Genomic DNA, 26,915 nt, shown 5'->3' on the forward strand with positions numbered 1-26,915 from the left:
TTTTTCTTTTGGTAGCTGGCTGGTAAGAGGATCCGAATTCTTGACCTTAGTGATACAAGGCTGTGCTCTAACCAGCTGAGCTAACAGCCGGACCCTCATTAACCATTTTGATATCCTCTTTTGTGAAGTGCCAACGTCCAAGTATTTTGCCAACAAAAAAATGAGTTGTCTATATTTTCCTTATTAACTTGTAGAAGTTCTTTATATATTCTGGATATAAGTCCTTTGTCAAAAATGGGTGTTGCAGATATATGTATCCCATTCTGAGGCTTGCCTTTTCAACCTCTCTTTATGGTCTCTTTTTTTAGTGTTTTGTTTTTGTTTTTGTTTTTTGCAGCTGGCAGGTACAGGGATCCAAACCCTTGACCTTGGTGTAATCAACACCATGCTCTAACCAAGTGAGCTACCAGCCAGCCCTAATGGTCTCTTTTGATGAACAGATGTTCTTAATTTCGATGAAGACCAATCTTTTATTTTGGGATTAGTCCTTTTTAAAGTACTTACTTAGAAGACTTTGTTTACCCCCAAATCATGGAGGTATTCTCTTGTTTTCTTCTAGAAACCTAATTGTTTTTACCTTTCAATTTAGTATCTAACTCAAATTAATTCCTGACTATGGCATGAGGTAGCGAAATTTACTCCTTTTATTGAAAAGATCATTCTTTCCTCAATGATTTTCGTTGCGTTCTTGACTCTATGGCTAGAATGAACTTCCCTAAGAACTAATTTGATCATGATATTTTCCTGCCTAACTACCTTCGGTGGCAGCTCATTGCTCTTTGGATAATATCTATTTCTTGCTTTATGTTTCTTAACAATACCCAGCTTGATCTGGGCACTTCCTGTTTCTCCAGCCAAATCCTGTCTTACATCTACCTTCCCACTCTAAGCTGAGTCCAGAGTTCTTTGAACATGTCACACTGTCATCCACCGACCTTTGCCTCTGTTGACTGCTCCCATTATCCCCTTAGCCTGGTTACCGACTACTCAAACTTCAGGTCTCATCTCCTCCAGGAAGCCTTTTCTGACTACACAATCCCTTTCCCTTAAATCTAGGTTAGCTGATTTCAGTGTTTGTTCATTGTATCCCCAGCTTTGGAATTGTGGTTATTTAAATATCTCCTCCACTGTAACTTCTCTGAGGGAAAGGAAGTGGCCTATATAGTTCACATGTTAGGTGATTCCTAAATACTGCTGAATGAATAAATAAATTTAAGGTGGGATTCTCCCTCGGGACCCAAAAGGGTGGGACTTGGAGAAACAAGGGAGTTTCCAGTCTTGGATTAACACGTGGCAAACAGATTGATATTTCTGAGCCTTGGCTCTCAAATCTGTAAAATGAGGATATAATATTCTCTACATAGAGGTGCAGTGAGCACGAAACAACATAACGTATATACGTAAGTATTCACGGAGAGCCCTTTCAGTAGCAGTAAAATGATAGGACGCGGGGTACACAGGGAGCAGACTCCAACCTGCTTTTCCCCAGGCACATGCGCAGCCTCCGACGCTCCCCCAGCTAGGCGCAGCGCACGCGTGCGTGCTCCACCGGAACCCCAGCCCAGACCGGAGATGAAAGGGGCGGAGCCTCCGCAATACGCCTGCGCCGTAAAAGGCCGTGCGTTGCGGGGGCGGGGTCGCGCAGGCGCGCAAGACTCCCGGGCTCCGGAGCATAAACAAGAGCGGGGACGGGATGAGGCGGCGGTTGATCCCGGAGCAGGTAGAGGTGGCGACCGAGGCGGCGAGCGGGACCCGGCGCCGACCCTGAGCACAGTTCGACCCGCCCTCGCGTGCGCGCCGCCCCCGGCCGGGCCGACCCGCCCGCACGCCGCGCGCGCAGCCATGAACCTAGCGAGCCAGAGTGGCGAGGCCGGCGCCGGCCAGCTGCTCTTCGCCAACTTCAACCAGGACAACACGTAAGGCCGGGCCGGGGTCGGGCCCGGGGGTGGGGCGGCCGCGCTGCTTCGTGCAGCCCCGAGCCCGCGCCAAGCTCGGCGGGTTCGCAGGCCCGGCCTCCCCTCGGGCCGAGGCGGGCAGCGGCGTCCCAGGGGACGGGCCCAGGCGTTGGAGGGAGGGAGGGACGCTCTCCTGAGGGACCCTCGGCCGCTGCCCTGGATCTGCGACTTCTGGGTGGGCGAGGTGGCGGAGATAGGGATGTTTTCACCTGCTCTCGGAGAGGTTCTCGTTCTTCAGACCTCACTTCTCACAAAGTTGGGGTAGAACTTTGTGGCTTAACTTGTTGGGGCCGCCTGTGGAGCGGGGACAGAGTTGCTTGCTTCTCTCCCGCTTCCCCCTTCTTGCTCAATCTCCCCCCCCCCCGCTCTCTCTCCTCTTCAGGCCCTCCTCCTGTCTCACCACTTTAGGGCCCCTTTTCCCTCTTTTATTTCCTTTTCTTCTTTTCTCGCTGTTCTTTTTGGCAGATAACTTTGATGTCTTCTCCTGGCAAGACACAAATTTAGCAGTAATCCTGGCCTCCGACCTAGGGAGAAACTGAGTCAAGAGAGATGTTACAGAGCAGTGCTCAAGGAGTTTGGGAACATCAGGAGATGGGTCATCCTTAGGGCAAGAAAGAACTTTATGCCAGCCTGTGGATTCAGAATGCTGTTTGTTCAAACCGATATAGGCTGGAAGCTGATTCTTCAGAGGCTGCCTGGATGACCTGTAAGGATAGTTAATAGATGAGGTTTCTGGAAAAGGAAGGATGAGTTATGGGGCTGGAAGGGAGGAGAGCCATCTTGGGAAGTGAGTAAGAGGAAGTGATGTAAGGGAGGAGGAAGACTGGGTCCTTTGGCATCTCGCTAAGTAATTGAGTTGTTGGCTGAATGAAATTAGCAAAGTAGAAAATGAGATTTTTTTAAATTAAAAGTTAATTGTAGAATGGCAAACACCCAATTGGTAGTCTGCTGTGGGTACTCAATAGCACCTTCCAAAAGTTGTGAAACTAGTGAAGACAGTCGCACTGTGTTGAGAGTTGGAAAGGGGGCAGATCATCTAGTCAGACTGTAGGTGAGGAGACCAAACTATAGAAAAGTTCAGAGCTTGCCTGGATCTTAGAATTGGTTAGTAATGGAATGGGGGCAGAAGTAGAATCTAGTTTCCTGAGTTCTCTTCCAATGTTCTTTCCACTTTGCCACGCTATTTTTTATACCTACTGAGAAGGATTATGAACAATGAGAATTTAGAAATCATGCTGTAGCAATCTGTAAAGATTAAAACTGCCAAGCACTATAGTGTTCTAAGTAACCAAAAGCCAGCATAATAAAAACAATTCAGACAACCTGTTGCTGTTTGTTCATAATTGGGATAGACTGTATTCATCCAGATAGGGAAGAGGAAATTTCAAACGAATTTTGATTTGGTTTTTAAGCCCTTAGTATTTTGAAACCAGTAAGAAACGATAGGTAGTATTATGGGGTTTTATGCCTTGTATAAATTAAGAATTTCCAAAACATATTCTACCAGTTTCAGTCTAACAGTTTTTCACTACTCATTATTTGTAATGGAAAGAAATCAAGTATAGGAAAGCATTCTCTTTTGCTGTATTTCAACTGGGCTATAAGTTCCGTATATAATAGAAGAATGTAACTCTGGCCTGAAATAGAACTTTTCACACATGGAAATCATGTGCTTAACCACTCCTATATGTGGCCTGAAGTTACTAGTTCAAGAAAAGATTTCTGTGTCATAATTTTGACTTTCCAAAGAGACTTTGATATAGTGTAAACATAAATTGGAAGGAATAGTGAGTTAGGATTATACCAAAAGTCTATCTGTGTAATTTGTTTTAAACCTGCACTGGAAAGAAATGCAAAAGTTCCTACAGAGAGAGGCTTTATGTTTATGCCTTTCCCTCCCTTCCCAGTCTCCGGAATTTATTTTAATAGAGGAACACAGTAATAGCAAGACAGAGAATATTGGTCTAGAATTCACATTTGCTGTATTCACTGAGAAAATTGAAAGTCATTTCACTTAATAGGATATATGTGTGTTTTACAGTAATTTCACTTTGTCTTTTAAATGCTTGACAACACAATATTCATGGCATCCCAAACTATAACTGTCCTGCCTTTTTTCTTGTACTGGTAAAATGATTTCAAATATTATGGTATTTTTCTTGATTTTATTTTAAAGTGTGAATGAGTTTTATTTGCTTTTTACCATCTTTTTTTTTTTTTTTTTTTTTTTTTTTTAAACTAGAACAGTGAAAGAGTCATCAAGAGCAGCTGGTTTCGGTCATCTCGCTGTTGACTGGTTAGTTCCAATCCTGAATTCTGAAAGTAACACTTTGCAAGGCTTATATTGGAGGACTTTTTGGCTTTTTGAAATTGAAGTTAACCAGTTAATAAGTGGCAGAGGGTCATTTGAATCTTAAATGGAAATATCAGGGACTAAATTTTTCCAGTGGATATCACAGTTTATGGGAAGTTAGTGATGTGGCAGTGTCTTTTAAACATTTCTAAAAGGGATAGAATAAAGAAGGGACTTGTGTTTGTGGACTTGATGTTATAAAGTGTCTGGAGACAAGGAGGAGAAACCTGTCTGGATGTACTGCTTTCTTCCCCGTTCTCTTCTAGAGTAAACTCACTGTGCTGGGAAGGTTCTGCTCTCCTCTCTTTCCTCATCTGTAAATTGAAGATGGTTTTTGAGGATCCTTCAGACTTTAAAGTTTTAGGTCATTCTCCCTGCTCTGCAGAGGGTGTATTTGAGGAGGGCAGGAGACCACTTACCAGAGTATATTGTCCAGCAGCAGTGCAATGGGAAGGAGACTGATTAGCCATCAGGACTTGTGTGACCCACGGGACATGTATGATGCATTTAAAGGGGAAGTTAGATGACTTCCAGTTTCTGGCTTGGGTTCTGAGTGAACAGTGATATTATCATGGGAGAAAAATTAGTAAAGGATTCAGTTTAGGGGGAAAGATTAACTCTGCTTTGGGTACTACTGAGTTTGAAAGACCTTAGGGATACCCAAGTAGAAGTCTAGGGTGGGGAGTATGTGAGTTGCAGGGAGGGGGCTGTCCCAGTGATAAACTCTGAGCAGCTGTGGCCCAAAGTGAGGGCACCAGGGCCTTTCAGGGCTCTGCTGGCAGCAGCAGCAACAATTCAGGTTGCATCCTGTTTACAGTGTTGGACTGTTCCTACTTAACTTCACAATCAAGTATGGCTTTCATGAAGAGCATATAATGAAAAGGGAAAGCCTTTATGAACCGTTGATTGGGAACAGGGTAGAGAAAAGATAAGGAAGTTAGGAAAAAGATCTAATTCACATTTTCATTTTTATTGGAAATCACAAACTTTCAGATGTTGGATGCACAAGTTTAAATTCAATGACAAAGACTTTCAGTTAAAGATGGTGGGTCAAACACAAGCATTTATTTAGTCTCCCTCTCAAAACCCAAATTTCGGTCAATAATGATGTCAAAGATACTTTTAAAATAAGGCTTAAACCATAGGATGGGGAGAATGAGAAAGGAGATGCTAGTAATCAAATTTGGAAACCAGCAAGTGGTAAAGGAAGCTGAATCTTAAATTGCTAATGGAGAAAGCAGAGAACCAACCTAGTTTAAACTGCAGAATCCCCAAAAGGCTCAGGAATTGTAGGTCTAGGGCAGCTCTAGAAGTGGGGTAAGGGAAGTGGGATGAAAATAGAGGATTGGTGGTTGAAAGTGTATTTAAGAAGCAGTCACTCCCTCTCCTGCCCTAGCAGAAGGCAGGCCTAGGCCTAGTCTCTGGAGAGGGGAAACAGGGTATCTGGATTTAGACTCCAGGTGCAGCTGAAGGTGGGATAGAGTAGCTAAATGGGGGGATTCAGCAAGTACGTCTTTTTTCTGTTTGTTAGTTTTTCCCTTTGTCAATAAAAGATCCTACTGTGTTACCCTTTTTAAAATGCCCACATAAGCTTTTATTGGCAATAAGATTACCTGTCAGGGCAAATCTCATCCTTATCTGTTGCTCTACCTCTCTCATTAATATTTCTGCCATTTTATTGTCAGGCTAGTCCTGAGAAATTATTAAAAGCATAATCTCCGAAGAGGGGTGTGTGAACTTGGTTGTTGGTATTTGAGATGAAAATATCAAACCTATTTGGTTTGATATTACCTTTTTACAATGACTACCTTTACTGATAGAGTATATACTTATGCTACACTATATATACATCTCAAAAAATATCTGGAATATTTTTGCTTCCGTTTCTTAACTCATTGGAGTCCGCAATCAGTTTTGTAGACATTGGGATTAAAATTCTAGATGAGGTGTTTAATATCCTAAATCAGTTTCTGAATATCTGGAAGAACATCAAACTTGATCTGCAAAGCCCAGTTTAACAAATTCTGTTTGTTACGGAGCACGGCTGAGAACTGGGATTTCTCACATTCAAGGATCAGGTACTCAGGCTCATTAATTTTGCCTGTGGGAAAGGCCCTCTCTAGGCTTATTTTATACATAATGTTAATAAGCTTGGTGATTTGGTTTCCAAGTCAACAAGAAATCAGAAAAGGAGAGGGGCTGTTAATGATAGTAGGATTGTCACAAGGAAAAGTGACAACTGTCAGCAAAACAAAAGTTAGAAAAATATTTTTATAAACTCAGCAGTGCAGTCTGGCCATTTGATGTGGGGTACACAAAACCCTCAACTTAAAAGAATTTGTCATTCACTTGTTTTATGAACACAGGAAAGCATACACTTTAAGAATTATTTGGTTTTTAAATCAGAAAATGGGGGTGGGGGGAGTTGGTGCTTAAAGTAACAACCTTTAGTTATCTGGAAAATATTTTCCTGAACACCGATTTCCCAAAAGTTCAGGGTTGCTGAGATTTTGTTTTATTTTTGTTCTTCCTGGATATTCTTGTATTTTGTTGGTTCTTTTATTATTACTTTTCAAAATATGTACAGATAATAATACCCAATTACTTCATTGATCTAATTAATTCAATATAGTGAAACACATTTGCAAAGAAAGATTATATGAGCTGGTATAAAGAGTTTTGTTCTTTTATACTTCTAAGATGAACCAACATAATTTTAAATATTAATAGTTCTTGTAGCACCTCCCTTCTTGGAGTATATTTCTCCACATATGTGTGAAAGGGAGGCTGGAAATCAAGTTTTTAAAAATGATCATTAGAATAGCCCTAATTTTATCTTGGGGTACAAATACTCATGGTATGAAATGTCCATCTTCATTATTTCTACTCTTCTGTAATTCCACTTGTTTTCGTGTTCTCCCAGACATTAAATCAAAAATGATCCTAGTGTCTGATTCTTCCCTTACCCATCGCTTCCTGCCTCATTCGCTCATCCTTCTGTTTCTGAGAGCTGTGCTTTCTCGTTTCTGCTTTCCTTGGTCAGTCATGCTCTGGAGAGCGGTAATTTTCTGATCATAAAATCCTTTGTTTAGTGTCACTGATTTCCTGTGCTTGGAGGGTCTGGTGAGCTCTTGAGTTCCTCCGAGCCTCTTAGCAAAAAGCAGGGCTGTTGGGTGGTGAGTATGGAATCTTAAACATGAGGCTATCAAAAAGCCTTTTCCTTCTAAGCCAACCATGTGGTCCTCTGATTCCATATTATAAGTTATGTTTCCTTTCTACCCCACTGTTCAGCTATTATTATTATAGCACAACATAAGTGATTGAGCCATGGTTGTTAAAGGCCTTACCAAATTGCAGAAGGGTATCTACTTCCACCTAGATTGCAATTATCTTTGTATGAAAGTTAAGTAAGCCAATACTCTAAATTTTAGACACGCATAGTGTGCATGCATATCAAATCACCTAAGAAACCCTCGTTTGTTTTGAGGAAATCAATGATTTAGGGCTGATTACTTTCATTTATATCTCAAACTTATCTTCAGAGTTTTATAGGGTTTTTCGTTTGTTTTTTTAGTACTTTTATTTTAATTTTTTTCTCCAGCGTTATTGAGGTATGATTGTTAAAATTGTATATATTTAAGGTGTATAACATGATGTTTTGATATACATTGTGAAGTGATTACCACAGTCAAGCTAATTAACATATCTATCACCTCATAGTTAACCTGTTTTTGTGTGGTGAGAACACTTAAGATCTACTTTCTTAGCAAATTTCAAGTATACAGTACTTTATTATTAACTATAGTCACCATGCTGTGCATTAGATCTCCAGAAAAAGTTTTATAAGTTTTAAAAGGAATATTGTCTGTCTATATTTTAGTGACCTTGTGGTATCTTCCTCTACCATGTACCTGGTACTAACTACATGAAAATACTTGATCTGTGCTAATTTTTGGTAGAGATGCTGGTTACTAACTGGTACCGTCGGATCTAGTTTGTGCACTGTCACTATCTACGTGAATCAGTTCTTATTTCTGAATTTGGTTTTTCTTGCAGGTCCCTAGCTGTTGGTAGTAAGTCCGGTTATAAATTTTTCTCCCTTTCTTCTGTGGATAAGCTCGAACAGATCTATGAATGCAGTAAGTGTTTGCTTTCTTTTTTTCCCTTCTTAAAAAAAAAAAGTTGTACTTCAGTTGGAATGCAGTCTTAAATTCAAGCACTGTGGTTAAAGTTCAGATACCCCTTGACCAGTTCTCTTCTTCCACCTTAGTCTGCCCAAGAGGCGAGAACTAGTAACAATCTATGGGTGCTCTCCCCGATCTTTTTCTGTGTATTTGCATACATGTACATTTACATATAGGAAGAGTTTTGTTTTATGGGTTGTCTTTTTCAATACACTATGTCTTGCCATATGTATTATTCTGTAATTTCTCCCCCTTTTTAATGCTGTTTAAACCATTTAGGTTACCACCATAAAGGGCTTCCAGAAAACTGAAAATTTTACAGCCCCTGTAGGAACAATCTTTTTTTGAGTTGTCATTTTATGGCATTTGAGTAGCATACTTATCGGAGAGACAGTGTGGAATAGCAGAAGGGTCATGAATTTGGTTTCTTGCTCAGTTACTTATTGTGTGACTTTAGATAGATTACTTCATCTCTGGGCCTTAGTTTCTTTTTTTTTGCAAAACAGAAATAATGCCTATCTATAAGATTGTTGTCAGGATTAAAGATTATATATGTACTTAACAGTGTGTAAAATAGTACTTGCTGAATAGATAGTAGTAGGTACAGACCCTCCAGCAAGACTGTGATGAAAAGCTTTGGGTTCTTCCCATGTACCTAATTTTTTAAAATTAAGATGATTATAGATTCACATGTAGAAACAGAGAACTCTTATACCCTTTGCCCAGTTTTCCTCAATGGTAACATCTTATAAAACTATAGTATAATATCACAAATAGGATATTGACATCCATGTCTCCTGTTCACATTTTTCTAGTTTTACCTATACTCATTTGTGTATGTGTTTAAGTTCTGTACAGTTTTAACACCTGTGTAGATTCCTGTGGCCACCATGATCAAGATACTGAGCAGTTCCAACAGTGCAGAGAGATCTTCTCGTTGCCCTTTTATAACCACACCTAGCCTCTCTCCTGCCACCCCTGTACCCCATCCCTAATCAGTGGCAACCACTAATCTGTCCTGCATTTTTAGAATTTTGTCATTTTAAAATGTATAAACGGAAGTATATAACCTTTTGTGGTTGACTTTTTTTGGTCAGCTTCATTCCCCTGGAAATTCATCCAAGCTGTTGTGTGTGTCAATAGTTTGTTCCTTTTTATTACTGAGCAGTATTCCATGGTATGTATATAGCTCAATTTGTTTAACCATTCACCTGCTGAAGGATATCTGGGCTGATTCCAGTTTCTGGCTATTACACATAAAGCTGCTATGAACATTCGTGAACACGTTTTTGTGTGGACATAAGTTTTCACTTCTTGGGAATAGATGCCCAAGAGTGTAATTGGTGGGTTGTATTGTAGTTACATGTTTTTTTAAGAAGCTGCCAAGGGCCAAGCCCGTGGCGCACTTGGTAGAGTGCGGCGCTGGGAGCGCTGCGACGCTCCCGCCGCGGGTTCGGATCCTATATAGGACTGGCCGGTGCACTCACTGGCTGAGTGCCGGTCACGAAAAGGACAAAAAAAAAAAGAAGCTGCCAAACTTTTTTCCAGGATAGCTGTACCATTTTACTTTCCCACCAATAATGTATAAGTAATCCAGTTTCTCTACATCCTTGCCAGCATTTGGTGTTATCACCATTTTTTTTTTTTAATTTCAGCCATTCTGATAGATATGTGCAGTGCTACCTCATTGTGGTCTTAATTTTCTAATGACTAATGATGTTGAACATCCTTTCATGTGCTTATTTGCCATGTGCCTATCCTTTTCAGTGAATTTTCTGTTCATGTTTTTGCCCAATTTCTAATTTAGTTTTTTCTTTAAAATGTTGAGTTTTGAGAGTTCTCTATTGTAGATACTAGTCCTTTGTTGGTTATGTGGCTTGTAAATCTTTTCTTGCCCTTGTGTATAACATTTTGAGCAGACTCAAACCTACCCATGTCCCTGACCTAAGTTAAGTATTCTTGTTACAAGGAGTTGAGGAGTTCAGTATTCACAAGATACTTCTTGTAATTAGTCATTGTGGGATATGGATTCAGGAAGATATTTAATCTTTATCGTTTTAATTATCTACATGAGGTTTTGGAGAGTTGAGTTTCCTCCTTATTGACTATGCCAATATTTCCTTCCTGAGTGTTCCAGTATTATCAGGTTGCTTTCACTGTGGTTTGGTGTTCCATTTTGGAGTTCTACTTTTCCTGTTACTGTCTCTCAAGAGCAGTAGATTCAGCAAGTTAATGTGAATAGACATCTCATTCATTTTGTTTCCATTCATTCAATAAACACTTCAAGTGGACCTGCCATGGGCTGGCCCTGTTCTTGTTGCAGGAGATATAATAGTGACAAAGTTCCTACTCTCATGACACTTGCATTTAAATGGAGGAAGACCAAGAGTAAATATATTTGGGTCAGATGTTAGTCTGGGCACACAATGGCAAGCAAACACACACATAGATAACCCCCCTGTAAAGATGAAGACACTAGGGGAAAAATTTGTTTCTTTGTGTGAATTACTTGAAATTATGGAGTTCTTCTGGCTTACAAAGAGGTGAGGAGCCTTTCAGGCTCCCTCCCAGGCCCTGGCCTCCTCTCTGCAGGTAGGCCTTCAGGTGGTCCTCACCTTCATCAGTGGAATGTGTCTAAGTCTCCCTAACAGTCCATTTGTTGGTAGTGCCCTCCCAGGCAAGCACCCAGGCCCTTTATAGGGAGAGACCAGGGACACAGAATTCTTATAATCAGCATCCCTGACTTGTGGTTCCTGTTGTCGACCTTGGGTTTTATTCCTTTTTTTTTTGTCCTTAGACTTGCCTCCTAATGCTTACTAAATCTTCTATAAAAGTCTTTTTTCTATCATGTAGGCTGGAATATATGATCTGGGTGATAAAATAGGTGTGAACTAGTGCTTGCTTATCTCAGGTGGGTGTCAGCATTCCCAAAGATCTCCAAACTGGCTGCCTTCGCATGATCCTACACAGGATTGTTCCCTACAGAGTATTTCTTCAAAGCAGGGTAGCCCTATATCTGGCAAAAGGATTCCATTAGGCTTTTATAAATGACTAAAACACTTATTAAATCTGTATCCAAATGAAGTGCCTGAGTTGTGCTATTAAAATTGTTGCTGTAAGGGCCAACCCGTGGCTCACTGGGAGAGTGTGGTGCTGATGGTGCCAAGCCCATGGGTTCAGATCCCTATATAGGGATGGCTGGTTAGCTCACTTGGGAGAGTGTGGTGCTGACAACACCAAGTCAAGGGTTAAGATCCCCTTACCAGTCATCTTTTAAAAAAAAAAAAAATTGTTGCTGTAGTCACTATAGTCGTATGTTTTGAAATTCACAGAATTTTCTTACCACTTTTTGGAGGCCGGCTGCTTCGAAAGGGTGTGAGAATACCAAAACCTGGTCTTTACTCTTCCTGAAGTTTAAGTTTATTTACTTTACTGCTTTTGGTGCCTTGTTTTTCAAAGGTTTTTGGTGGAACAAAATGTGATGTCTTGGTAGCATCATTTAAAGAATGGATGTGTACTGACCAACGTGGTAAGGTGGCATATCAATTTCTATGTTCTTCTTAGTGAACTTTGACCCTTAAAAATAAAGGATGAAATGGACAAGGAATGTTTTGTGAGTTAATGCTTTAAACTGAAGCTATTACATCATTCTATTCCTAGAATATTATCTACCTTTCCTTTTTCACATACTTTTATTGAGTAGATAAAAGAATATCTCTTAGAGACAGATTAGCTACTGAGTAAATGTCAAGATTGATTTCTAGCATTTTTCTACAAGTAGAATCAGTGAAGAATATTGCTTCACATCTCAGTATTTAGTTCAGGCTCAGTTTTGGCTCATACCCTCATAATTTAACAATCCATCATAAAATCAGATCTTTGCTATCAGTCACTGTTGCTGATACAGAAAGAATGAGCTAGAGCTGGTCTTGGGGAAAAACAAGATTGACAACTGCTTGTTCCTCTTTCATTTATTGGGGGTAAGTGGGGGGCGTTGACCCTTTGCCCAGCAGCATTGGAAGATTTTTTCACTATCTATAGTGTTGTAATTTGAAACTTAAAGGAAAGTTACAAGAACTCCCAGATACTTCATGCCCATTGTTAATGTATGCCCCATATGTTTTATTATTATATCTCTGTATGTGCATTTTTGTTTGGAGATATGGGTATATAATGCGCAGATATGTGTTCTCTCCTCCCTGAAATATTACTGCAACAATATCCTACACTGTTAGGCAAAATAAATAAAGGATATGAACTTATTACTTGTAACATATCACAAAGGTTTAGAAGTTGGTTTTTCAGATTCTACATTGTGTATTTTCTTTGCACTTTATATGTTTCTGAGCTGGGAAAACATACCTCATAAAGCATTCAATTCTGAAACCCAACACAAGCAGATGGTTCCTTAGCTCAGCAAAAGTGCCAGAGCCTATGTTGATTATAGAAATGCATCCATCAACATGTAACACCTTTTATCAACCTTTTTGCTTGGCCAAGAAGCAAATCATCATTTACTTTATGGGCCATCATCTGCATCTTAATATTTGAGAAATGGTGCTTTCTGACATCGTTTCTGTTTGACAGGCCATCCACTGGTTGGAATATTAATTTCAGTGAGATTTACAGTAATGGATTCTACAGAGGAGAAACTCCAGTAGCCTCTCTTGCTAAATCTGTTGTAATGGAACATCAGGCTCTTAACTTGCATCCCTTTAGAGCTTCAGGCATCCAGGAGACTCATATGGAAGTATATTACATCAATTATTTAATGGCTTCGTTTTTCCCTTCCCTCTTCGGGAGTTTTATCGTTGCCAGCTATATACCGTGCCAGCAGAAGCAAAACAACATTCTTTCTTAAATCAAGTAATTATTTAAATTAAATTTTAGATAGGCAATCTCTAGGAAGAAAGTTTGGCAGAAACTGTGGCAGAGGCCACCTAGAATGAGTCCTAAAAGCAAGGCCTTAGACTCTGAGGTCACTAAATTTTATGTTCTTTTTCTTAGTGTCAGCCTAAGTGTTTCCTGGCACTGGTGTCCTGGTAACATGCCATCTTGAATAATTACAAATGTGCAGCCTTGTTTCTTTTTCTTTTCATTTGATTATAGTATCTTTCATTTATCAGCCTGATTCATTGTTTACCATTATTTCATAGGAGAGCTGAGCTGTCTACAGTTTAGTGTAAAGTGATTGTTCTGAGTAGGTGGGTATGTGTATGTGTTTAAAAGTTCTATTGAGTGTGAAGTGTAATATAAAAATGTTAGAGCTTTTGAAATAATGCAGTAGAAAAATAGCAACAGATCTAAACCATTTACAATATATAAAAATAGGTTGCTTTATGAAAGGTATATTCCTGAAATGATCTAGGCAAATTGGTTCATAGTACTTAAAGGCACTCTGAAGTAAATCCTTTTGTGTGATGGTTATTACTACTTTTTTATTTTTGGCAGCTGGCCCGTATGGGGATCTGAACCCTTGACCTTGGTGTTACAAGGCTGTACTCTAACCACCGGAGCTAATAACCAGCCCTTGGTTATTGCTTCTTAAGTAGTGACAAAAACATGTTCACTCCAGTGTTACTATAGTTCATCTGCCTTTTGCACAGGGCCTCATCTTTTTTCTGGTTACTCTTTCCTTTGGAAATCTGATGAAAGTTATAGATATTTCCCCCAGAAAACAATATTTAGCATATAATTTCAGCAGTTTTAGAGACCCTTTGAAGCCCATCCAGATACCTGTGGACACGTGGTCTCTGAGGTCTTCCCTAACGCTTGGAATCCATGGACATGTGGTCTTTGAGAAGATCTGCCCTGACAGTTTCTGTTTTCTGTCTGCTGCCCATTTTCTCATAGCTGACTTGATATTCGAAATCCCTTGCTATCTTACATCAGGTACTTCTTGCATCAGATTTTTATATATCAGCCAAAGTTCAAATTTCTGCACCAGGCTACCTGAGTTGTCTTTTTGTTTGTTTTTTCTTTTTCATTTAGTTTTTTGTAATGTTTTTTTCTTTTTCTTTTTCTTTTTTTAAATTTTTTAAAAATCTTTTTGGGGGATGTAATTTATATACCATAAAATTCACCTGTTTAAAGCGTACAATTCAGTGGGTTTTAGTATACTTATTAAGTTATGCAACCTACCATAGTCTAATTTTAAAACATTTTATCATCCCCAAAAGAAACCCTGAGTCCATCCATTAGCAGTCGTTCCTAGTTTCTTTCCACCCACGCTCCCTGCCCTAGGCAACCACTAATCTACTTTCTGCCTTTGTAGCTTTGCTGCTCTGGACATCTCAGATAAGTGGAATCGTATGTGACTGGCTTCTTTCACTTAGAATATTTTCACAGTTTTTCCAGGTTGTAGCATGCTTCATTTCTTTTTATTGCTGCATAATATTACGTTGTATGGATAGGGCTGTTTTGTTTATTCAGTCCTCAGTTGATGACATTGGTTGTTTGCATTTTTTGGCTATTGTGAATAATGCTGCTGTGAACATTTGTGTACAAGTTATTGTGTGGACATATGTTATTGCTCTTGAGTAGGTGCCTGTAGGAGTGGAATTGCTCGTGAACATCTTTTTTTTTTTTTTTTTTTTTTGCCCACTTCTGAGTGTAGCTGTAAGATAAATTCCTACAGTTAGAAATATAGGATCAAGAGATAATCGCATTTTAACATTGATAGACATTGCCAAGTTGCTATTTAAAAAGGTAGAACCAGCTGATGTTCCTGTTAACAGGGTATGAGTGTGCCTGTTTCCTCACACCCCACCAGTGCTAGGTATTATCAAACAGTTTCGTGTTTATGAGACTGAGATAAGAAATGTGTCCATTTGCCTTAACTATTTATAATTCTTAAATCAACTAAAATTGAACTCTTTTTTTCCCATGTAGTCATTTGCTTTTTTTTTTAAACTGCCTGTTTCTTTTGCCTGTTTTTCTACTGGGTTATTTCTCTTTTACTAATTTGAAGCAGATTAGCTTTTTTTGTCATTTGCTTTTTGACCTTGTTTATGGTTGGTTCTTTTTGCCATTCTGAAGTCTTGAATTTTTGTGTATTCAGATGTATCAGTCTTTTCTTGTAAGGCTTCTGAGTACTAGAAAGGCTTTTTCCTACTCCCAGGGTGTCAATAAATCATGTTCCAATGTTGTCTTCTGATGCTTTGGTGTTCCGTTTTTACATGAAATACTTGTCACCTGGAGTTTATTTGATGTAAGAAATGTTCTGCTTTTATTCAGTGGCTGGAAAAGATGTTTTTCTTATGTCTTTATTTATTTGGAGGGGCTTACTGAATTATTTAGGGGTAAAGTGTTGAGTTGAGCTTTTCTTCAGCAAAGAAAAAATAGTTAACAGCAAAAAGTTAATATTTGTTAAATCTAGGTGATGGGCATATGGAACTTCATTATATCTTTCTCTCTTATGAATATTTGCAGTTAAAAAGAGCTTTCTTGCCTCCACCCCCACCCTTGTTTTTAAAGTTCTAAAAGAAATTTCCTCTTCTTTTTCCATAAAAATTTCAGAAAACCATTTCAAAATTATAGTTGGGTGGGAAAGATAAGCAAACACCCTAAACCATTGGTTCTTTACCTTTTCTGCACCTGCGTTTAAGCAACTGACTACCTCCCTTTCCTTTTTCTAACAGTTTATTAATGGAAAATTTCAAACACACAGAAAAGTTGAAAGTATTTATAGCTAAAACCCATATATCCACTGCTCAGATTCTGTCGTTGACATTTTTCTATCCACCACACTCATCCATCGTACTTTTTGTGTATGTGCATTGCAGACATCAGTATATATTCCCCTAAACACTTCCCCATGAATTTACTAAGTAGAGTTGACTGTTTTCATTTTTTTCTTGTAAAATTTATATACAGTGGAATACACAAATCTTAGCATTCTATGAGTTTTGACAAATGCCTGCATCTCCGAAAACAAACCCTATCAAGGTTTGATATCCCACCATCTGTTGTGGATTGATTGAACTGTGTCCCCCAAAGTTCATATTACAAGCTTAATTCCCACTGTAACTGTTGATGGTGAGAAGTCCTGTTATTGTAATTGAAAGGTGGGGCCCTGAGGAGGTGATTAGATTGTAGGACCACGCCATAATGAATGGATTAATAATGGTGATCTGGGGCATGGTTCTGAGGGCTTTAAAAAGAGTATGTGAGAGTCTCTCTGTCTTCCTGCTCTGCCATTTTCTGCCATGTGAGACCCTTGCATTGCCGTAAAGCCACCACCAAAGAAGACCCTCACCAGATGTATTCTCTAGACTTTGGACTTCCCAGCCTCTTTAACTGTAAGCAGTAAATCTTGTTTTCTTTATAAATTACCCATTCCAAGTATTTTGTTATAAGCAACAGAAATGGACACCATCATTCCAGAAAGTTCTCTGTTACTCCCTCCCAGTTGATCTCAGCTTCCTTTTGCCCCCCAAGAGGCAACCAGCGTTCTGAGTTTTTTTCTACTGTAGATTAGGTTTGCCTGTCCTCAAACTTCATATAAATGTAGCATCTCTTCTTTAGATAATGCTTCTTTCACTTGGCATGCTATTTGTTAGATTTTTCCTTATTGTTGTGTGTCTCGGTTGCCCCGTACATGCATATATGACAGTTTGCTTATCCATTCTCTTACTGATGGACATCTGAGCTCTTTCCAGTTTGGCTATTGTGAATAAAGCTGCTGTAACAATCTTGTGCAAGTCTTTTTGTGGACATATGTTTTCATTTATCTGAGGTAAATATCACAGTGGAATCATTTGGTAGATAAGTCTTCAGTTTTATATGAAACTACCAGGCTCTTCTAAGTGGCTATACCATTTGTAGTCCCACCAGTGATGTATGAGAATTCTTATTGACCTAAATTCTCACCAACATTTGGTGGTATGAGCCTTTTTCATTTTAGCCATTCCTGTATATGTGTAATGATATCTCATTGTGATTTTTAATTTGAATTTCCCTGATGACTAATGATGGTGAACACTTTTATGTACATTTTGGACATTTGTATATCTTCTTTTGTGAAATGTCTATTCATATGTTTTGCCCCTTTTTAGATTTGGTTGGTTGTCTTATTATTGAGTTGTCTGAGTTCTTTAGATATTCTGGTTACTAGTCCTTTGTCAGATATGTTTTGTGACTGTTTTTTCCTAGTATGTGGATTGCCTGTTGTAATTTTCTTGTCTTTTGAGCAATGGTTTTTTTCCCCCCCTAGTTCAACCCCTTTTATTTATTTATTTATTTATTCATTCATTCATTCATTTATTCTTAATTTTATTTTATCGATACACAATGTGGTTGATTATTGTGGCCCGTTACCGATACCTCCCTCCCTCCTCCCTCTCCCCCCTCCCTCCCAACAATGTCTTTTCTGTTTGCTTGTCGTATCAACTTCAAGGAATTGTAGTTGTTATGTCTTCTTCCCCCCCCCCCCCCGGTTTGTGTGTGTGTGTGTGTGTGTGTGTGTGAATTTATTTATTTATTTTTAGCTCCCACCAATAAGTGAGAACATGTGGTATTTCTCTTTCTGTGCCTGACTTGTTTCACTTAATATAATTCTCTCAAGGTCCATCCATGTTGTTGCAAATGGCAGTATTTCATTCGTTTTTATAGCTGAGTAGTATTCCATTGTGTAGATGTACCACATTTTCTGTATCCACTCATCTGATGATGGACATTTGGACTGGTTCCAACTCTTGGCTATTGTAAAGAGTGCTGCGATGAACATTGGGGAACAGGTATACCTTCAAGTTGATGATTTCCATTCCTCTGGGTATATTCCCAACAGTGGGATAGCTGGGTCATATGGCAGATCTATCTGCAATTGTTTGAGGAACCTCCATACCATTTTCCATAGAGGCCGCACCATTTTGCAGTCCCACCAACAATGTATGAGAGTTCCTTTTTCTCCGCAACCTCGCCAGCATTTATCGTTCAGAGTCTTTTGGGTTTTAGCCATCCTAAGTGGGGTGAGATGGTATCTCAGTGTAGTTTTGATTTGCATTTCCTGGATGCTGAGTGATGTTGAGCATTTTTTCATATGTCTGTTGGCCATTTGTATATCTTCCTTAGAGAAATGCCTACTTAGCTCTTTTGCCCATTAATTGGGTTGCTTGTTTTTTTCTTGTAAAGTTGTTTGAGTTCCTTGTATATTCTGGATATTAATCCTTTGTCAGATGTATATTTTGCAAATATTTTCTCCCACTCTATTGGTTGTCTTTTAACTCTGTTAATAGTTTCTTTTGCTGTGCAGAAGCTCTTTAGTTTGATATAATCCCATTTGTTTATTTTTCCTTTGGTTGCCCGTGCTTTGGGGGTCGTATTCATGAAGTCTGTGTCCAGTACTATTTCCTGAAGTGTCTCTCCTATGTTTTCTTTAAGAAGTTTTATTGTTTCAGGGTGTATATTTAATTCTTTAATCCATTTTGAGTTGACTTTAGTGTATGGTGAAAGGTGTGGGTCTAGTTTCATTCTCCTGCATATTGATATCCAGTTCTCCCAGCACCATTTGCTAAAGAGGCAGTCTCTTCCCCAGTGTATAGGCTTGGTGCCTTTGTCAAAGATCAGATGGCTGTAGGTGTGTGGGTTGATTTCTGGGTTCTCTATTCTATTCCATTGATCAGTGTGTCTGTTTTTATGCCAGTACCATACTTTTTTGGTTATTATACCTTTGTAGTATAGTTTAAAGTCAGGTAGTGTTATGCCTCCAGCTTTATTTTATTTTATTTTTTTGCTCAGCGTTGCTTTGGCTATGCGTGGTCTTTTGTTATTCCATATAAATGTCTGGATAGTTCTTTCCATTTCTGAGAAAAATGACATTGGAATTTTGATGGGGATTGCATTAAATTTGTATATCACTTTGGGTAGTATGGACATTTTCACTATGTTGATTCTTCCAATCCAAGAGCATGGGATATCTTTCCATCTTCTTGTATCCTCTCTGATTTCTCTCAGCAGTGGTTTGTAGTTCTCATTATAGAGATTTTTCACCTCCTTGGTTAACTCAATTCCTAAGTATTTTATTTTTTTGGTGGCTATTGTAAATGGGCAGGCTTTCTTGATTTCTCTTTCTGCATGTTCACTATTGGAGAATAGAAATGCTACTGATTTTTGTGTGTTGATTTTGTATCCTGCTACTGTGCTGAAATCATTTATCACCTCCAAGAGGTTTTTTTGTAGAGGCTTTAGGCTGTTCATGTCATCTGCAAAGAGGGACAGTTTGACTTCATCTTTTCCAATCTGGATGTCCTTTATTTCCTTCTCTTCTCTGATTGCTCTGGCTAGTACTTCCAACACTATGTTGAATAGGAGTGGTGAGAGTGGGCATCCTTGTCTAGTTCCTGTTCTGAAAGGAAAAGCTTTCAGCTTTTCCCCATTCAGGATGATATTGGCAGTGGGTTTGTCATATATGGCTTTAATTATGTTGATATACTTTCCATCTAAACCTAACTTATAGAGGGTCTTTGTCATGAATGAGTGCTGAATTTTATCAAATGCTTTTTCAGCATCTATAGAGATGATCATATGGTTCTTGTGTTTGACTTTATTAATATGGTGTATCACATTTATTGATTTGCATATGTTGAACCAACCTTGCATCCCTGGGATGAATCCCACTTGATCGTGGTGAATAATTTTATGTATGTGTTGCTGTATTCTGTTTGCTAGTATTTTAGTGAGGATTTTTGCATCTATATTCATCAAGGATATCGGCCTGTAGTTTTCTTTTTTGGTTATATCTTTACCTGGTTTTGGTATCAGGATGATGTTTGCTTCATAGAAAGAGTTTGGGAGATTTGCGTCTGTTTCAATCTTTTGGAATAGTTTGTAAAGAATTGGTGTCAATTCCTCTTTGAATGTTTGGTAAAAATCTGCTGTGAATCCATCTGGTCCTGGGCTTTTCTTTGTTGGGAGCTTTCTGATAACAGCTTCAGTCTCCTTTATTGTTATTTGTCGGTTCAGATTTTCTACGTCTTCATGGCTCAGTTTTGGGAGCTTGTGTGTGTCCAGAAATTTATCCATTTCCTCCAGATTTTCAAACTTGTTGGCGTATAGTTGTTTATAGTAGTCTCGAATGATTCCTTGTATTTCAGATGAATCAGTTGTAATATCACCTTTCTCATTTCTAATTTTTGTTATTTGAATCTTCTCTCTTCTTTTTTTTTTGTTACCCATGCTAATGGTTTGTCGATTTTATTTATCTTTTCAAAAAACCAACTTTTTGATTTATTGATCTTTTGTATTGTTTTTTGGGTTTCAATTTCATTCAGTTCTGCTCTGATCTTAATGATTTCTTTCCGTCTGCTAACTTTGGGTTTGGATTGTTCTTGTTTTTCTAGTTCTTTAAGGTGAAGTGTTAGGTTGTTCACTTGCCATCTTTCCATTCTTCTGAGGTGAGCATTAAATCCAATAAATTTCCCCCTTAATACTACTTTTGCAGTATCCCACAGGTTTTGGTATGATGTATCATTATTTTCATTAGTTTCAATAAATTTTTTGATTTCCTGCTTGATTTCTTCTTGGACCCATATGTCATTAAGTAGAATGCTGTTTAATTTCCATGTGTTTGTATAGTTTCCAGAATTTCGTTTGTTATTGATTTCTAGTTTTAATCCATTATGGTCTGAGAAAATACATGGGATAATTCCAATTTTTTTGAATATGTTGAGACTTGATTTGTGACCTAATATGTGATCTATCCTGGAGAATGATCCATGTGCTGATGAGAAGAATGAATATTCTGAGGTTGTTGGATGGAATGTTCTGTAGATATCTGCCAAGTCCAATTGGTCTAGAGTATTGTTTAGATCTTGTGTTTCTCTGCTGATTCTTTGCCTAGATGATCTGTCCAATATTGACAGTGGGGTGTTCAGGTCCCCTGCTATTATGGTATTAGTGTCTGTTTCCTTCTTTAGGTCTAATAGAGTTTGTTTTATAAATCTGGCTGGTCCAACATTGGGTGCGTACATATTTATGATTGTTATGTCTTCTTGATGGATCAGTCCTTTAATCATTATGTAGTGTCCCTCATTGTCTCTTTTTATGGTTTTTAGTTTAAAGTCTATTTTGTCAGATATAAGAATAGCTACTCCAGCTCGTTTTTCTTTTCTGTTTGCATGGTAAATCTTTTTCCATCCTTTCACTCTTAGTCTATGTGAGTCTTTATGGGTGAGGTGGGTCTCTTGAAGGCAGCATATAGTTGGGTCCTCCTTTTTAATCCAGTCAGCCAGTCTGTGTCTTTTGATTGGGGAATTTAAGCCTTTTACATTAAGAGTTGTTATTGAATAGTGTTGATTTATTCCTAGCATTTTGTTGATTGTTGTTTGGTTGTCTTAGGTGTCTTTTGTTCCTTGCCTTCTGATTTACTGTTTGTTTTCTGTGTTTGTTGGTTCCTTAGGTTGTAGATAGCCTTTTTGTTTGTTTTCTCTTCATGAATGCCATTTTTATTATACTAGTGGGTTTAGATTTTTCTTGGGTTTTTATGGCAGTGGTAGTTATTTTTCAGGAACCAAACCCAGTACTCCCTTGAGGATTTCTTGTAAGGGTGGTCGTGTGGTGGTGAACTCCCGCAGTTTTTGTTTGTCTGAGAAATATACTATTTACCCTTCATTTCGGAAGGATAGCCTTGCAGGGTAGAGTATTCTTGGCTGACAATCTCTGTCTTTTAGTATTTTGAATATATCATCCCATTCCTTTCTGGCTTTTAGGGTTTGTGATGAAAAGTCTGATGTTAGCCTGATTGGGGCTCCCTTATAGGTGATTTGACGCTTCTCTCTTGCAGCTTTTAAGATTCTCTCTTTGTCTTTGAGTTTTGCCAATTTGACTATAACATGTATTGGAGAAGACCTCTTTGGGTTGAATACATTTGGAGATCGTTGAGCTTCCTGGATCTGAAGATCTGTGATTTTTCCTATACCTGGGAAGTTTTCTGCCACTATTTTGTTGAATATGTTTTCAATGCAATCTCCTTTTTCCTCCCCTTCTGGAATACCCGTGACTCGGATATTTGTGCGCTTAAGGTTGTCTGATATCTCTCTCAGATTTTCTTCAATGCCTTTGATTCTTTTTTCTTTCTTTCTTTTTTTTTTTTTTTTTTGTCTGCTTGTGTTATTTCAAACAGCCCATCTTCAAGTTCAGAGGTTCTCTCTTCAACTTCTGCAAGCCTGTTGGTTAAACTCTCCATTGTGTTTTTTATTTCACTGAATAACTTCTTCAGTTCGGCAAGTTCTGCTACATTTTTTTTCAGGGCATTGATTTCCTTGTACATTTCCTCTTTCAGGTCCTGTATACTTTTCCTTATTTCATCATGATGTCTAGCTGAGTTTTCTTGTATCTCATTCAGTTTCCTTAGAATTATCACTCGAAATTCCTTGTCAGTCATTTCAAGGGCTTCTTGTTCTATAGGATCTAGAGCTTGAGATTTATTATCTTTTGGTGGTGTACTTTCTTGATTTTTCGTATTTCTGGTATCTTTTCTTTGATGTTTATTCATTGTGGCAGGGGGTTTCACAGTCCACAGGTTTGACACTATTGACTGACTAAGATGTTGCTGTTGTTGCCAATTTGGTATGGCTACCTCAGTGACTCCCTGTTCCCTGCGCTCTGGCCCGGGCTGCTGGGATGCGCCAAGGCACCGCAGAGCGTGTGGTCTCTGCAGAGCTTCCCCTTCCCCTGCAGGATGTCTCCCTGCTCTGTGCGCACTAGGCTGGGCCTGGGATGGAGCCGGGTGGCAGCGGTGATGCCTACATGCTGCTGGATTGCACGGCAGCAGCGTGGACCCTGTGGAGTTCCCGCCTCCCCTGCTGGACGACTCCCCACTCTGTGTGCACTGGGCTGGTCTGGGAATGAAGCCGGGTGGCGGCGGTGAAGCCTACCTTTTGGATCAGGCAGTGGCGGCCCGCAGGGCATGTGGTCTCTGTGGAGCTTCTGCCTCTCCCGCTGGACGTCTCCCTGTCCCGGCTGCCGGTTGATTCGCTTCCAGCTCCAGGGATGGTGGGTGGGGGCGGGGGGTCAGAAGCCATGGTCACCGTTGCAGCCCGGGGTGACACACGCCAGCTCAGGCCTCCATGTTTCCACGTCTGCAGCTGCAGCTGGGACGTGAGCCGTGGTGCACCGGCGGGTCATGCATGCAGGTTTTGGGAAGATTCTCGGTTCTTGGCAGGGTAAAGACACCCTTTCGAAGCCGTTCCTTTGCGCCGATTCTGCTACAGCTGCATCTGGCGTGGGCCTCAGACTGCTTCTACTCATGGCGGAAAAGCAGCAGGCAGCTCTCCTCTTCTGCCATCTTGACCTCCACTCCGCCCAGACAACCACCGGTGGGGCTGGGAGGGTGGGAGCCAGGACCCAGGCTCGGCAGAAAAACCACCTGGTGCTTTCGGAACGCTGCAGCTACTCAGGACGCCGCTATCGCTGCTGCTTCTGGCGGCCAGCTTCTTCCCCTTACTCTGTTTTCATTCGATTGACCACGTCACACTTAACCACGAGACCTGGATCTACCGGATCCCATGGGGCTATTTATTAAAACGAAGAAACTAAGGGCTAGAGAGGGGGATGAACTTATGTAAGGCAATTAATTAGTTGCAGAACACAAGTCTCTTGACACCCACTTCAGAATTCTTTACATTGCGCCAATTAACAGTGTAATTATACCACCTCGTGAATCATCATTTCCATTATGACCATGGAATCCTGAAATGAGGAATAGTCCTGTCTGCAATCACACTCTCTACCTTGGCAGCTTGAAATGGAGACTCTTCAAAAGAATAAAATTAAGGAATGGGGTGGAAAGGGGAGTAACCAAAAGCCTTCACCGAGGCCTTAATGTGGTCAAGAGCCAGTCTTCGCGGACTGGAAGGGGTAGGAAGGGGTAGAGGAATGAAAAACAAAACAGAGGAAAGAAGGATTCGGGGACAGGGTGATGTTCTCAGTTCAGGGACATAGCCCATGCCACCTCCGTAGACATCCAATTCTGAGCAATGGTTTTTAATTCTGATGTAGTCTGATTGACCTGTTTTGTATTTTTTGTTTTTTCATTTGTGTTTTTTCATTTATGGTTTTTGCTTTCTGTGTCCTGTCAAACCTTTGCCTACCCTCAGTTATGAAGATATTTTTCTATGTGTTCTTTGAAAGCTTTATAGTTAAAACTATATTTAAAAACCAAAGTTTTTATGCTTAGGCCAGTAGTCCATCTCTAATTTTTGTGTATGATATGAGGTATGAGTCAAGGTTCATTTTTTTTCTTTATGGATTCCTATTCCATAACCATTTGTTGAAAAGATTTTTCTTCCCTCATGGGAGTGCCTAAAAATAGTCTTATAAGTATGGTTCTATTTCTGGGCTATTTCTTTATTCTCTTCCATTGATCTGTTTGTCAATCTTCAACTTTGTTCTTTTTCAAGATATCCTTGGGTATTCTAGGTCCTTTACCTTTCCTTATAAATTTTATAATTGGCTTTCAGTGTCTACAGAAAAGCCTGCCGGGATTGATTGGGATGGCATAGGACCTAGAGATCAATTTGAGGAGAATTGATATGTTAACAATATTGATTATTTAATCCATGAACATGGTATATCTCTCCATTTATTTAGTTCTTCTTTAATTTGTCTTAGTAATATCCTGTGGGTTTTGGTATGAAAGCCTTGCATTTTTTTGTTAAATTTATTCCTAACAATTTGGGCTTTAGCAGTATTGTTAAAGAAATTTTTTAAAATTTTGCTTTCCAGTTGTTTGCTGTTAGTCAATAAAAATGATTGATTTTTGTATTTTAATCTTGCATCCTGTGACTTTGCTAAATCCACTTATTCTAATGGTTGCTTTGTAGATTCCTTAAGATTACAATAGAGACAAGTTTGACATCTTCCTTTTTGATCTTTGGGCCTTTTATTTCTTTTGCTTACCTTATTTTAATGTGTAAGAACTCAAGTGCAAAGTGAAGAGAGTGGGCATCCTTGCCTTGTTTCCAGTCTTAAAGGAAAGAATCCAGTATTTTCACCCTTAAGTATAGTGTTAGCTGTAGGTTTTTCATAAATGTTCTTTATTGGTTAGTTTCTTCGTGTTCCTAGGTTATCATAAATGAGCATTGAATTTTGTCATGCTTTTTCAGCATCTGTTGAATTGGCATATTTTTTCTTTGGTTTAATTTGAATCTGCTACCACAACCTCTAATGGAGATTCATCAGTGCCTGCTGATGATCCTTGTATTAGTCCATTTCTGTTGCTTCAGAGTACCTGAAACTGGGTAATTCATAAAGGAATAAAATTTATTTCTTACAGTTTTGGAAACTGGGAGGTCCAAGGTCCAGGGAACATAACTGGTGAGGGCCTTCACCCTGTAGAGGTTGGTGACTCTCTACAGCAACACAGGGTATCACATAGCAAGAATGGGAAGAGCTCTCTCGTGCTCCTTGTGAAGCCACCAGTCCACACCCATAATAACTCATTACTCCATGAATGGATTAATCCATTCATGAGGGCACAGTGCTCATGATCCAGTCATTTCTCCAAGGCCCCACCTTTCAAATAACATAATTGGATTTCTCACCCTCTTTACACTCACAATGGAGATCAAGTTTCCAATACATGAACTTTGGGGGCACACATTTGACCTGTAACAGTCCTTCATTTTTCTAATTACTGTATTTGCTTGCTCTCTCAGATGATTGTTTCATACCATCTTCACTTGTTAAACCTCCCCCCTCTGTCCTCTCAAAGCTAGTGACCTACTAGTACTTCAAAGAGAAGCTAATGCTTTCAGCATAGAATTCTCTTCTTTCCTCCTTCAAATGACCAACTCATCTACATTTGTACCCATCTTCTTCATCTCCCTCCTGTTCACATGTGGAAATGGGATTCCTGTCTTATTAAAACCAGTCTTCCTGCTGGATCTCTTCATCTTCCAGTTTAAGTGGTTCGTTCTTTCTGTTATCCCATCTTTACCGCGTTATCAGTCCCTCTATCAACATATCTAGTAGCTTCTATATTTGAAAACAAAAATTTACCTTGACTATACCTACCCCTCCAGTCCCTTTCCACATTTTTGCTTCTCCATAACACAACTTTTCCAGGTAGTTGCCTGAGTTCTTTTTCCGTTTGCCCACCTCCCTTTCACATTTCAGCCCAAACTGTTCTGTCCTCACATCTCCATCAGAATTCGTCAGGGTCTCCAGATAAGTTCCATGTTACCAGATTCAGTGGATGCTTCTCTTTTTATAAGTTCCCAGCAGCACTGGACACAGCTGACTGCTTGTTCTCCATATACCATCCTCTGTTGGCTACCATGTTGTACACGATCATGGCTTCTCTCTCACTCAGTCTCCTTTGCTGCTTCCTCCTCCTCTACCTGACCTTTAGCTGTTTTAGTGCTGCACAGGCCCGGGGCCCATTTCTTGGCCCACACTCCATGATGGCAGACACTGTGTTGTTTA

General features: G+C 39.5%; 1 protein-coding gene across 6 annotated transcripts in view; it reads left to right on the top strand.

The window, feature by feature from the left end:
- The first annotated feature begins 1,618 nt into the window (after positions 1 to 1,618).
- The window catches only part of WIPI2 (WD repeat domain, phosphoinositide interacting 2), a 44,425-nt gene continuing 19,128 nt past the window's right edge, over positions 1,619 to 26,915 (top strand). For 3 of the 6 annotated variants that reach the window (XM_063090959.1, XM_063090957.1, XM_063090956.1), the window contains exons 1-3: positions 1,619 to 1,916; positions 4,198 to 4,251; positions 8,365 to 8,447. In XM_063090959.1, coding sequence (XP_062947029.1) covers positions 1,843 to 1,916; positions 4,198 to 4,251; positions 8,365 to 8,447 — 211 coding nt within the window. In that variant the 5' untranslated portion in view covers positions 1,619 to 1,842. The remainder of the gene's footprint in view (positions 1,917 to 4,197; positions 4,252 to 8,364; positions 8,448 to 26,915) is intronic. The other 3 variants (XM_063090962.1, XM_063090960.1, XM_063090958.1) reach the window with 1 other exon arrangement.

Source organism: Cynocephalus volans, chromosome 3 (assembly GCF_027409185.1).
Source record: "Cynocephalus volans isolate mCynVol1 chromosome 3, mCynVol1.pri, whole genome shotgun sequence".
In the NCBI taxonomy this organism is placed as follows: domain Eukaryota; kingdom Metazoa; phylum Chordata; class Mammalia; order Dermoptera; family Cynocephalidae; genus Cynocephalus; species Cynocephalus volans.